The sequence below is a fragment of the Saccopteryx leptura genome, chromosome 2 (assembly GCF_036850995.1).
Source record: "Saccopteryx leptura isolate mSacLep1 chromosome 2, mSacLep1_pri_phased_curated, whole genome shotgun sequence".
NCBI lineage: Eukaryota > Metazoa > Chordata > Mammalia > Chiroptera > Emballonuridae > Saccopteryx > Saccopteryx leptura.
Window position 1 is genome coordinate 132,225,695 of NC_089504.1, and position 14,214 is coordinate 132,239,908.

The 14,214-nt window shown below is 38.6% G+C and overlaps 1 protein-coding gene across 1 annotated transcript in view; it reads right to left on the reverse strand.

Annotated features, from left to right (window-relative positions):
• Positions 1-14,214, reverse strand: part of SPATS2 (spermatogenesis associated serine rich 2) — a 75,704-nt gene that overhangs the window by 45,687 nt on the left and 15,803 nt on the right. The window contains exons 2-4 of the mRNA XM_066368773.1: positions 13,337-13,416; positions 7,889-7,997; positions 7,147-7,196 (exon numbers count right to left, since the gene is read on the reverse strand). Of these exons, the coding sequence (XP_066224870.1) occupies positions 7,147-7,196; positions 7,889-7,997; positions 13,337-13,416 (239 nt within the window). The remainder of the gene's footprint in view (positions 1-7,146; positions 7,197-7,888; positions 7,998-13,336; positions 13,417-14,214) is intronic.

Genomic DNA, 14,214 nt, shown 5'->3' on the forward strand with positions numbered 1-14,214 from the left:
GGCGCCAAGACCGAAAGAACTGTCTTTTTAACAAATAGTTCTGGGAAACTGGAGTATACACATGCAAAAGAATAAAGTTGGACCCTTACTAATGCTATGTTTAAAAATTAACCGAGAATGAATCAAAGACCTAAATGGAAGATCTAAAACTATTACAAGAAAATGTAAAACAAAAGCATCACATTTGTGATTTGGCAAGGATTTCTTGGATACATCACCAAAGGTACAGATAACAAAAGAAAAAATAGACAAATTGGATATCATCAGAAAGTTTTCTAAATTGTGCTAAAAGATACAATGTATCAACAGTATAAAGGCAACCACAGAATGGAATGAAATATTTGCAATCATATATCTGATAAGGAAAATGAAAAAACTTGAAAGCAACAAGTACTGACAAAGATGTAGATAAATCAGAACTCTGAGCACTGTTGGTGGGAATGTAAAATGGTACAGCTGCTGTGGAAAACAGTATGGCAGTTCTTCTAAAGGTTAAAACTAGAATTACAATATGATCTGCAATTTCACTACTGGCTACTGTATATTTCAAAGATATATCTGTGTACCCATGTACATAGCAGCATTATTCACAATAGCTAAAACATGGAAGCAACCCATGTTTCCGTTGATGGATGAATGGAGAAGCAAAAAAAAAAAAAAAAAAAAAAAAATATATATATATATATATATATTAGCCTGACCTGTGGTGGTACAGTGGATAAAGCATTGACCTGGAATGCTGAGTTGCCAGTTTGAAACCTTGGGCTTGCCCAGTCAGGGAACATATGAGAAGCAACTGCTATGAGTTGATGCTTCCTGTTCCCCCATCACCTTTCTCCATCTCCTCTCTCTAAAATCAATAAATTATCCCTGGCCAGTTGGCTCAGTGGTAGAGCGTCGGCCTGGCATGCAGGAGTCCCGGGTTTGATTCCCGGCCAGGGCACACAGGAGAAGCGCCCATCTGCTTCTCCACCCCCCCCTTCCTCTCTGTCTCTCTCTTCCCCTCCTGCAGCCAAGGCTCCATTGGAGCAAAGTTGGCCCGGGCACTGAGGATGGCTCTGTGGCCTCTGCCTCAGGTGCAAGAATGGCTCTGGTTGCAGCAGAGCATCACCCTCTGGTGGGCGTGCCGGGTGGATCCCGGTCGGGCACATGTGAGAGTCTGTCTGACTGCCTCCCTGTTTCCAACTTCAGAAAAATACAAATAAAATAAAATAAAATCAATAAATTTAAAAAACTTAAATATATATATACATACACACATGTACGTGCACACACACACAAACAATGAAATTCAGCCTATAAAAGGAAGGAAATTCTGCAATATACCAAAACATGGATGGAACCTTGAGAATGTTATGCTAATTAAGATAAGCCAGTTACAAATAGACAAATATTGTATAATTCCACTTATATGAGGTACTAAGAGTAGTCAAAATCATAGAAACAGAAAGTGGAATTGGTGGTTGGCCAGGGACCAGGGGGAGGAAAAAATGAGGAGTTATTTTTTAATTGGTAGAGAGTTTCAATTTTATAAGACAAAAAGAGTTCCAGTGACGCATATTTGAAAAGTGCTATAAGAGCAGATCTTAAATGTTCTCACCATAAGAAAAAATTTTGTAACCATTTATGGCGATGGATATTAACTTGACTTATTTCACAATACATACAAATATTAAATCACTATGTTGTACACCTGAAACTAATATACATGCCAATTAGCCTCAGTAAAAAAAGTAAAATATAAAGCCTTTACTGGCAAATTAGTTTAGATACTGGCTTAAAAAAATAAAAAAATAAAAAAGAATTCTAGAAATGAATTGTAGTGATGGTTGTGCAACATTTTGAATGTATTTAATATCACTAAACATTACACTTAAATGGTTAAAATGGCCCTGGCTGGTTGGCTCAGTGAATAGAATGTTGGCCTGGCATGAGGACACCCTGTCAGGGCATACGGGAGATGTGACTATCTGTTTCACCCCCCTTCTCTCTCTCTTCTCTTGCAGCTAGTGGCTCAACTGGTTTGAGTGTCAGCCCTGGATGTGGAAGATGGCTCAGTTGATTCGAGTATAAACCCAAGATGGAGGTTGCTGGGTGGATCCCAGTTGGGGTGCATGCGGGAGTCTATCTCTCTTCTCACTTAAAAAAGGTTAAAATGGTTAATTCTGTGTATTTTCTATAGTAAGAAACATTTTGAAAAAAACACTGCACCACAGTATCACTTTATATCAGCTAGATTAGCAAAGGTCAGAAAGTTTGATAATTCTGTAGGGTTGACAGGGCTGAGGGTATGGAGAAACAGGCATTCTCTTATATTACCTGTGGGAGTGCAAAGTAGCACTATGGCAATCTGGTTAACACTTATCAAAATCACAAATGCAGCCTGAGCTGTGGTGGTGCAGTGGATAAAGCGTCGACCTGGAAATGCTGAGGTCGCCGGTTCAAAACCCTGGGCTTGCCTGGTTAAGGCATATATGGGAGTTGATGCTTCCAGCTCCTCCCTCCTTCTGTCTCTCTCTTCTCTCTCTGTCTCTCTCTCTCCCTCTCTCTCCTCTCTAAAAATGAATAAAAATTAAAAAAAAATCACAAATGCACATACCCTTTGACCTAGCAATTCCAATTCTAGATATTTATCCTTGGCAATACTAACACATGTGCAAAATGATATATATACAAGGTGATTCAGTGAACTATTCATAACAGCAGAAGACTGGAAACAACCAAAATGTTAATCAATAAAAGGACTAGTTAAATTAGTTATGATACATTCAAACGGTAGCATGACTATACATCATAAAAAACAGGAAAGCTCTTTATATACTGACATAGAGTAAGTTTCAAGATATATTACATTTAAAAAGAAGGCAAAGAAGAGAAGATATATATTCATATTTACTCATATATGCACACAATATCCTAGAAGATAAATAAGAAATTGATAATACTGTTCTGGGGTGGGGAACCAAATGGCTGGGGAATAAGGACAGAATGAAGATGTTTCAATGTATTAACTTTTGTAGCTTTGAATTTGGAGCCGTATGAATATAGGGTGGAGCAAAAGTAAGTTTACAGTTGTTTGTATGAAAAAATAATGCTATACAGTACAACCATTATGGAAGAAAGTATGGTGGTTCCTCAAATAATGAAGAATAGAACTACCATATGACCCAGCAATCCCTCTACTGGGTATCTAAACCAAAAACTTGAAAACACTGGTACATAAAGACACATGTACCCCAACGTTCATTGCAGCATTATTCACAGTGGCCAAGACATGGGAACAACCAGTGTCCTTCAACAGAGGACTGGATAAAGAAGATGTGGTACATATATACAATGGAATAGTACTCAGCTATAAGAAATGATGACATATTGCCATTTACAACAACATGGATTGACCTTGAGAACATTATACTGAGTGAAATAAGTAAATGAGAAAAAGCTAAGAACTGCCTGACCAGGTGGTGGCGCAGTGGATAGAGCATCGGACTGGGATGCAAAGGACCCAGGTTGGAAACCCCGAGGTTGCGAGCTTGAGCTCGGGCTCATCTGGTTTGAGCAAGGAACACCAGCTTGAGGTCAAGGTCTCTGGCTTGAGCTGTAGCCGCCCCCCCCCCCCAAGGCACATATGAGAAAGTAATTAATGAACAACTAAGGTGCCACAATGAAGAATCAATGCTTCTCATCTCTCTCCCTTCCTGACTGTCCCTATCTGTCTCTCTCTCTCTCTATCACACACACACACAAAAAGCTAAGAACTATATTTGCACTGTGGGAGTGCAAAGTAGCACTATGGCAATCTGGTTAACACTTATCAAAATCACAAATGCAGCCTGACCTGTGGTGGTGCAGTGGATAAAGCGTCGACCTGGAAATGCTGAGGTCGGGATATAAAACTGAGACTCATGAACATAAGATAAAAGTGAAGTGGTTACCAGGGGAGGGGGATTTGGGGAGGAGCAGGGGTGAAGGGAAGGGAGTAAAGAAGGACAAATACAGTGTGTCCGTAAAGTCATGGTGCACTTTTGACCGGTCACAGGAAAGCAACAAAAGACGATAGAAATGTGAAATCTGCACCAAATAAAAGGAAAACCCTCCCAGTTTCTGTAGGATGATGTGACAGCATGTGCACATGCGCAGATGAAGATGTAACACCGTGTATACAGCAGAGCAGCCCATGGCCATGCCAGTCGAGATGTGGATGGTACAGAGAAAAGTTCAGTGTGTTCTGTAGCTCGCTAAATTCGAATCTGTGACCAAAGTGCAACGTGAATATCGGCACGTTTATAACGAAGCGCCACCACATAGGAATAACATTACTCGGTGGGATAAGCAGTTGAAGGAAACCGGCAGTTTGGTGGAGAAACCCCATTCTGGTAGGCCATCAGTCAGTGACGAGTTTGCAGAGGCTATACGGGATAGCTACCTAAGGAGCCCTGAAATATCTGTGCTTGAGCCCACATCGAACTGCACTGAATAGGTATGAAACCGGGAAAGTTTTCCTTTTATTTGGTGCAGATTTCACATTTCTATCGTTTTTTTTTGTTTTTTTCGTGTTTTTTTTTAACAGAGACAGAGAAAGTCAGAGAGAGGGATAGTATAGACAGGGACAGACAGATAGGAACGGAGAGAGATGAGAAGCATCAATCATCAGTTTTTTGTTGCAACACCTTAGTTGTTCATTGATTGCTTTCTCATATGTGCCTTGACCGTGGGACTACAGCAGACCGAGTAACCCCTTGCTCGAGCCAGTGACTTTGGGCTCAAGCTGGTGAGTTTTGCTCAAACCAGATGAGCCCGCACTCAAGCTGGCAACCTTGGGGTCTCGAACCTGGGTCTTCTGCATCCCAGTCCGACGCTCTATCCACTGTGCCACCGCCTGGTCAGACTCTATCGTCTTTTGTTGCTTTCCTGTGACCGGTCAAAAGTGCACCATGACTTTATGGACACACTGTATACGGTGATAGAAAATGATTTGACTTTAGGTTATGGGTATACACATGATCAACAGTTCAAATGCTATAGAAATGTTTACCTGAAATCTGTGTACTTTTATTCATCAATGTCATCCTGTTAAATTTAATTCTCTAAATAAAATTTAAAAAAGAAAATAAACTATAATAAATAATAATACAAGAATAAACTCTGTTTTACATACTCACAACTGTAAACCTACTTTTGCTCCCATCCTGTATACTACCTAGGTAAATAGTAATTTTAAATCAAACGAACAAACAAAAAGTCCTTTAGTTTTTATTTTGACAAACCACAGCTCTACTAGCAATACTTTATACTCCTAAGGCTAGACTGACATGACTGAATCAATTTTTCCCCAAGTCCTTCTCATGACCCTAACAGAAGCACTACTGAAACTCTAGATATAGTTTTCTTCTCCCCACAGCTCCCATCTTTCTCTCTTTAATACTTTCTCCCATGTATATAATAACCGTCCCAGTAAGTGTTCATGGTCATATTCTATTGAACTAATCCTAACAGTTATCTGAACTAGACTTGGGCATTAGGGCATGCCAAACTGAAACCACTTTTCCTTCTCTAAATTTTAAAAAATTTATGTGTCTCCAACACATATTTTTCCAGCTTCAAGCATCTATTACATCACTAAATAACTTACTGTGCTGGATCAATAAATTAATAAACTGGTGTTCTCCAGAGCACACAGAGTTATTTATTAGGTGAAAGCAATGGGAAGAAGTTATGCAAATATTCAAAGTTACAGGTATGAAGAACTTCAGGGGAATCTAGTTTATTAGGTTCTTCATGGAAAAAACTTTCAAGGGTCCCTGGGGCCAAGCCTGGTTTGGTGAAGACTTAATAGATGGGCCCTGGCCGGTAGGTGGCAGGTTCCATCCCTGATTAGGGCATGTACAAGAAGCAATCAATGAGTGCACAACTAAATGGAACTAAGTGGAACAACGAGTTCATGTTTTTATCTCTCTCCCTCACCCCCCATCCTCTTTCTCTCTCTCAAATCAATGGGGTAAAAAGTAAACACTTAACAGATGTCCTAACGAAGTGATTTAGAGTCATCAAAAAAGCATTCCAGGCCTGACCTGTGGTGGCACAGTGGATAAAGCGTCGACCTGGAAATGCTGAGGTCGCTGGTTCGAAACCCTGGGCTTGCCTGGTCAAGGCACATATGGGAGTTGATGCTTCCAGCTCCTCCCCCCTTCTCTCTCTCTGTCTCTCTCTCCTCTCTCTCCCTCTTTGTCTCTCTCTCCTCTCTAAAAATGAATAAATAAAATAAAATAATAATAATAAAAAAGCATTCCAGAACTCCAGTACTAACCTGATATAGGAAAAGAATTTTCCAAAGAGACTTCATAGAGATACCTGATTAAATCCATACTTCAGTGTTTCCTAAAGGAGCTAGATTTAAGTACAGAGCTGTGGGAAGCATTTTGAGACCAGCTAGTATTCTTTGGGGAAAGCAGTTTGGTTTCAAGTGGACAAGCAGAAGGAATAAGAACTGGTATGTCAGAAATCAGATACTAGTATTTGTTGGAATTATTTTATTTTAGAGATGAGCAAACTAAGGCACACAAAGGTTAAGCAAAAGTCCCAGGTTGCAAGGCCAGTAAGTAGAACAGGATATAAATCCTATTCTGATGAACTGCATAACCCACGTGCCTTCTCTCTCCCTAAATTGGAACATCAGATCCCTCTGTACAACTAATAGTACAAAGCCCCTCTTTGAGCTTTAAGTCAAAGCTCATTAATACCAGAGACTACAACACAGTTGTCTGACCTAAAATCTAAACTACTTTAATTGATCTATGATAAGAATGATGTTGAAAACCACTGGCCTAAAACACTGTCTCTAGTGAAGCTCTGCCTTCCATGCCACACTATCTTCTTTCATGCTTCTTTCTATCTTCTTCTTCTTTATTATATTAATATTCCCTCAGCAACCACACTACAGCAGGGTCATTCTGCTTCCTGTCCTAAGTCACATAGAGGAGGCCATACAGCACTCTATGAACACAGCTGTGTTCCAACGTCAGAGAAGAGTTTTTATAAACCAGGTGAACTAAAGATGCATATGTAAGTCTTTTCTTTCAAATATTTCTTCAGAGCCTACATATTTTTATAATATCAATATAAAATTTAAATTTAATTCATTTTTACCTTTTTCTTGCCTGTTACTGTCCATTCCTTGAGTACTTCACTGGCACTACCTGTAAGAAAAACCAATTACCGATCTTCTCTCCTAGCACATGTATGGTCAAGCAGGAATTAGTGTTCCTGCATTCTGTAATTGCTGCAGTATTTCTAAAGTTCCTATCAGGAAAAATCAAGGTTCAAGTCTCTAAGCTAATGTAATGACATAATCATACCATGTTTATTTTTTGGAATACCTGACCATTTAGATTCCCCTTCTCTATGTAATTTCCTCTGTAAGTTCTTCCAAGAAGAGACTAATGTGGCTTGACCATTTTGAAATTCTTTTATTTATACAGCTTAGACCAAATACAAAATGAGTGATTTCAACCCAAGTATGCCATCCCCCTCCCTTCAGAAGATTACACACCACCTGGCTACATTGTTAGTAGTATATAGTAGTAGCTATATACTACTCTAGACCCAAATACTAACACTACAAAGAAAACAGATGACAAGGAAGAAAAACCTTACAGTATTTGGACCTGTTTACTCTGTACTGGAATGAGAAATAGAAACAGGAAGACCTAAGCTGATGTAGCTATTCAGTGATAAAATATCTTTTTAAAATGGCATAGTATGCTATATTATCATGGGGTCTACTATATCATTTAGGAAACACCAGGTTGCTGAATGAATGTTACAGAGTCTGAAGCAACTTTTCTATTTCAACAAACACAAACTTATTTAAAAATTGAGCTAGGATTACCTTCCATAAATGCTTGTACTGTTTTGTCCACACAATTATCAAAGTGCTGCAAAACCAGGATGATTTCATTGTTGCTCTTATTGGGAACTATTGCACGCACTGCATTTATCTGGAAAAGATAACAGGGTCATTTAATTTTAACATCAGTAAGTCAGTTGGCAACTGAGGCCTATTACAGAGCAACATTTCATTCTTAACAATATGTATCACTCTTTAGAATTAATGAAAGTGATTAATATTGACAGATGAGAGATAACAGCATATAAAAATTAATTTCAAAGTTCAGAAAAGCAGAACATTTCTAGAAATAAAAGGTATGTGTTAAATTTTATTCCAAAAAAGGGAGGTTAATTTAGGTATCAAGTATTAATTTTAGCATCAACATTTCCTAATTTCTAGCATATTATAAAGAAAGGTGGGAAGTTTAATGAACCACACCAGTAACAACTTCAGGTTTTTATATAGCATTGAAAAACATTTCACTTCATATAATTTAATTGTATAACATTACAAAGATAATTTAAATTATTATAAGCTATTTCAGGCATACAAAACATAATAAACACTCACTGTGTGACAGCTGGTTTAATAAAAGATACAACTAAAACCCCCATGAAGTCTCTCATAAATCCCATTTTACCTCCTCTCCATAAAGATTTCTACCTTCAATTTGATGTTATTTCAATTCACATTTTTGTACTATTATAATATATGCATGTATCCACAGGTAATATATACTATTGTTTTATATTACATAAATATTATATTGTACATGTCTACAATTTTTTCATGTAATACTGTTTATTAGTTTTTTTCATGCTGACAAATTCATCTCTTATTTAACTGCTACACAGTATTTCCATTGTATGAATATAACCAATTATTCATACTCCTATTGATAGACACTTACACTGTGTCCAATGTTTGGCTATTATAAAAAATGCTTATTTGCTGCTGAATCCTCAGTTCCTAAAACAATGTTTAGTGTATTTTAAGAAAAAAAAAAATCAGGTCTTCTGTGACCAGTGAGAGGATGTTGTTCTTATATATACGCACTAGTAGAATTACAGAACAGTAGGGCATCTACAATCATTAGATAATAAATACCAAATTGCTTTTTAAAATAGGTTTGTTAATGTTATCAGATTTATTCCCCAAGTATTTCATTTTTTTGATTAAAAATATATAATTTATAATAATCACAAATTGTTTTCATTTTTATGTATCAATTTTTATCCAGCAACCTTGATGAACTCTTATTCCTAATAATTTGTTGCTTTCTTTGTTTTTCTATGTAAATAAACAGTACTGTCTATAAATAATGGCAGTTTTTTTCTTCCTTTCCAATCCTAATAATTTACATTTTTTGTCTTACTGTATAAAATTATTTATTTCTGTAAAAAGATCTGGTTCTTTTTGGTAGGGAGTTGTAGTTAGAAATCAAGATCTAAGAGCTAGGTGTGTTTACTGCTTCTGGGGGAGGTCATTATTTCTAGGTCTTTTCACTAGCTAGAGCTAGGAGATTTCATTTTTTATAATATGAGTTCATACTGACATCTTCAATTAAATATAATATTTAAGGACTTAGCTTGACCTGTGGTGGTGCAGTGGATAAAGCGTTGACCTGGAATGCTGAGGTTGCCAGTTCGAAACCCTGGGCTTGTCCAGTCAAGACACATACGGGGAGCAACTACATACTACGAGTTGATGCTTCCCGCTTCTCCCCCCTTTCTCTCTTTCTTCTATCTAAAAATCAATAAACAAACAAAAAAAGGACTCAAAAAAAATTTTCCCATTGGTTTGAGAGAGGAAGGGAGGGAAAGAGGAGGAGGTGGTGGAAAGGAGAGGGACAGGGAGAGAGAGACACAGAGAGAAGCATCAATCTGTTATTCTACCTAGTCGTTCATTTAGTTGTGCACTCATTGCTTCTTGTACGTGCACTGACCAGTGTGTACGACTTCCAGCGCACCAGGTTGACGCTTCATCCACTGAGCCACCTGACCGGGGCAAAAGGCTTTTTCTTATAACAATATGATATATTACTACAAATGCTAAAACATTAAATAAAATTTAAGATTTATTTCCATCATTTTTGTTCTTTAAATATATCCCTTTAAACATATAGTAAGAATATTGTGTACAGAAGTATGTAGGAAGATTTGTCCTAGCTCACCCTTACCCTGAAGGTAAAATATTTTTAGGATCTCAATCTTATATAAGATCTCAGTCCCAAATCCTACCCTAGGACAACGTTTGAGCTTTATGGCCCTATGTGGTAAAACCCATTTGTTACTGAGACTGGCAAAACACATCAGTTACCTAACTCAGACTTACCACTCTGGTTTTTCATTCCCTCTATATACATACTTAGCCCCTAGGGATTTCCCTAACTTCTTTTGTTCAGCTATGCACTTAAAATAATATAGGTATGTTATTTTTCATTCTGCATTTCTTGGTATTTTATATTATGAATGTTTTCAAGTTATTTAATCGCAATACTGCTTAAAAAGAAAGTCTTTTTATAGATGAGAAAAAGTCAAGTATCTTGTCCAAGCAATAAGCAGAGTCTGTATTAGAAATCTAAGTCTTTTTTTTTTTTTTTTTACATTTTTCTGAAGTTGGAAACGGGGAGGCAATCAGACAGACTCCCACATGCGCCCGACCGGGATCCACCCGGCACGCCCACCAGGGGGCAATGCTCTGCCCATCTGGGGCCTTGCTCTGTTGCAACCGGAGCCATTCTAGCGCTTGACTTGGAGGCCATGGAGCCATCCTCAGCGCCCAGGCCATCTTTTGCTCCAATGGAGCCTTGGCTACGGGAGGGGAAGAGAGAGACAGAGAGAAGGGAGAAGGGGAGGGGTGGAGAAGCAGATGGGCGCTTCTCCTGTGTGCCCTGGCCGGGAATCGAACCCGGGACTCCTGCACGCTAGGCCGACGCTCTACCACTGAGCCAAGGCAGAAATCTAAGTCTTTTTAGTACACTTGCTTTCACATAAGTCTATGCTTTTTTTTGTTTCAGGCTTAATTAAACAATGTTAAGGTTTAAAACCACACAAATGAGAAGGTATATAATCTATAATTCAAAGAGGGATAACATATGATAATATAGAATTATACCTTTTTGAGATGAGCAAAAAACTTAGCAGTGATCACTAGAAAATAGACTTTAGGCAAAACTTAAGAGATTCAGCAATAAAGGTAATTCTGGGAACTTAAAACGAGAAAGTGTTGTTTGGATGGTTTTTTTTTTGACAGTGCCAGAGAGAGTCAGAGAGAGGGATAGATAGGGACACACAGACAGGAAGAAAGAGAGATGAGAAGCATCAATTCTTTGTCACAGCACCTTAGCTGTTCACTGATTGCTTTCTCATAAGTGTCTTGACGGGAGGGAGGAGGGCTATAGCAGAGCAAGTGACCCCTTGCTTAACCCAGCAACATTGGGCTCAAGCCAGCGACCATGGGGTCATGTCTATGATCCCACACTCAAGCCAGCAACCCTGTGCCCAAGCCAGAAGAGCTGCGCGCTCAAACCGGCGACCTCAGGGTTTCGAACCTGGGTCCTACACACCCCAGTCCAATGGTCTATCCACTGCGTCATCGTCATCGCATTGCATGATCGGGCATGAACATGTTTATATTAGTGAAATAACATATATCTATGAATATAATCAACAATATACTTTTTTTATTAACATAGTTTTCTTAAAAAGTACATAAAGCTTTTATGTTTTCCTCAGTACAGTTCATTTAGGGTTATATTACTAAAAACACTTGGTTTTCTTCCAAAGGAATGTTAATCTATTTCTCATCTACTCTGCAGTCTCCTGAACTTCAGAATCTTCTTCAAGTGAATGGAAAGATCCTACTCAATTTTTTTCTTTAAAAAATGTTGCCAATTAACCAGTGTCACCAAAAAAAATTCACTTAAAAATGTTGCTGCCTGACCAGGCAGTGGCACAGTGGATAGAGCGTTGGACTGGAATGCCGAGGACCCAGGTTTGAGACCCCGAGGTCGCCAGCTTGAGCGCAGGCTCATCTGGTTTGAGCAAAAAGCTCACCAGCTTGGACCCAGGGTCACTGACTCAAGCAAGGGGTTACCCAGTCTACTGAAGGCCTGTGGTCAAGGCACATATGAGAAAGCAATCAATGAACAACTAAGGTGTTGCAATGCGGAACAAAAAACTAATGATTGATGCTTCTCATCTCTCTCCATTCCTGTCTGTCTGTCCCTGTCTATCCCTCTCTCTGACTCTCTCTCTGTCTGTGTAAAAAATAAAAATTAAAAAAAAACAAATAAAAAAAACCCTCTAAAAAAAATGTTGCCAAAGAAGATACACTTAGCCATATATTGTTAGATTATCAATATTAAGGTATCTCTTTGAAAGAGTTTATAATATATAGAGCAATACCAAAATAAATCATGTTTGTACTTAATAGGTTCTAATTCCTTCAAACTTTCTTGGTAGTTACTCTCTGATACATGGTGGCATTCTGTTTTGTTCTTAAAGTTTCATTTTCTTGCCTGACTTGTGGTGGCGCAGTGGATAAAGCGCCGACCTGGAATTCTGAGGTTGCCAGTTCAACCCTGGGCTTGCCTGGTCAAGGCACATATGGGAGTTGATGCTTCTGGCTCCTCTCCCTTCTCTCTCCCTTTCTCTCTCTCTCTAAAAATGAATAAATAAAATAAAATAAAAAAAGTTTCACTTCCTTAATGACTTTGTGTAGTCACTAATTCTATTAGTACTTAACTTTTACTATGATATTGAAGTAAGTTCTACAGCAGCAATTTTCAACCTTTTTCATTTCATGACACACATTACTAAAATTCTGTGGTACACCAAGAAATACATTTTTTTGCCAATCTGACAAAAAAAAATAGGTCCAGTTTTGGTTCATTCACACCAGATGGCTACTGTTATGTTGGCTGTCATCTTTTTTTAAATTAAGTGAGAGGTAGGGAGGCAGAGAGACAGAATCCCATATGCGCCCTGAACAGGATCCACTCCAGGAAGCTCCCTACCTAGCAATGCTCTGCCCTTCTGGAGCTGCTGCTCTGTTGCTCAGCAACTGTGATATTTTTAGCACCTGAGGCAGGCCACCGAGCCATCCTCAGCACCCAGGGTCAACTTGCTCAAAATATTCGAGCCATGGCTGTGGGAGAGAAAGAGAGAGAGAGAGAGAGAGAAAGAGAGAAAAAGGGGAGGAGGAAGGGTGGAGAAGCAGATGGTCACTTCTCCTGCATGCCCTGACTGGGAATTGAACCCAGGACTTTCACACACTGGGCCTACTCTATACCACTGGGCCAACCGGCCTGGGCCTGTTGTCATTTTTTTATTTGATAAGGGACAAGAGGTCAGTGTCCCTGACTCTATATAGTCAGTTATAGCACGTTTTAAAATTCTGTGGTACACCAGTTATAAATCGCTAATGTATAGTAACTAATCATACCTTCTCTTTCATGTTCTCAAAAGCTCCTCCCTGGGCCAATACAGTATTGGACTGTAAATCAAAAATGAATCCCGATGAATCTGAAATGAGAAGGAAAAAATATATTCAACAAGATTCAAAACTGACATGTGATCCATCCCCCAAATGGAAGGACCTATACCAGCTGTTTTCCTGCTTTAAAGTTAAGAACTTTGCAAATTCTACTATTATATAGATAACTGATAACTACATTTAGATAAAATTATAAAATTTGATTTTAACAGAAACTGTCACAGCTTGAGAAAGACACTGAATACATCAACTATATTAAACTGTCTAATAATCCTTGATATCTTTGTTAACTATTTTAAACAAATTTAAAAGGCCCTCTAGAAATGTTGAAAGTAAATGGCTCCCCAAGGTAAAATTCAACACTAACAAATCTGAAAACGTGAGGATGAGAGCTTCTGTGATGTTAACAATAGCAATAACATGATAGTGAATTTAATCTCCAATCTCCTAGACTGCATCACATACATCATGTCTTTAGACAATGAACTCCATGGATACATTCATGTTTGTGTCCCCATTATAACACTTGACAAGGCAATATATCTGAGTTTACATTACCAGAACATGGAAAAACTTAGTTTCATGTACTTGATCACAGAAAGAGTTTGGTTTCCCTGTATTTATAAAGAAAAGGCTATCTGCAAATTTAATCAATTTCTTTAAATGAGACAATCTGAGCCCTGGCCGGTTGGCTCAGCGGTAGAGCGTCGGCCTAGCGTGCGGAGGACCCGGGTTCGATTCCCGGCCAGGGCACATAGGAGAAGCGCCCATTTGCTTCTCCACCCCTCCGCCGCGCCTTCCTCTCTGTCTCTCTCTTCCCCTCCCGC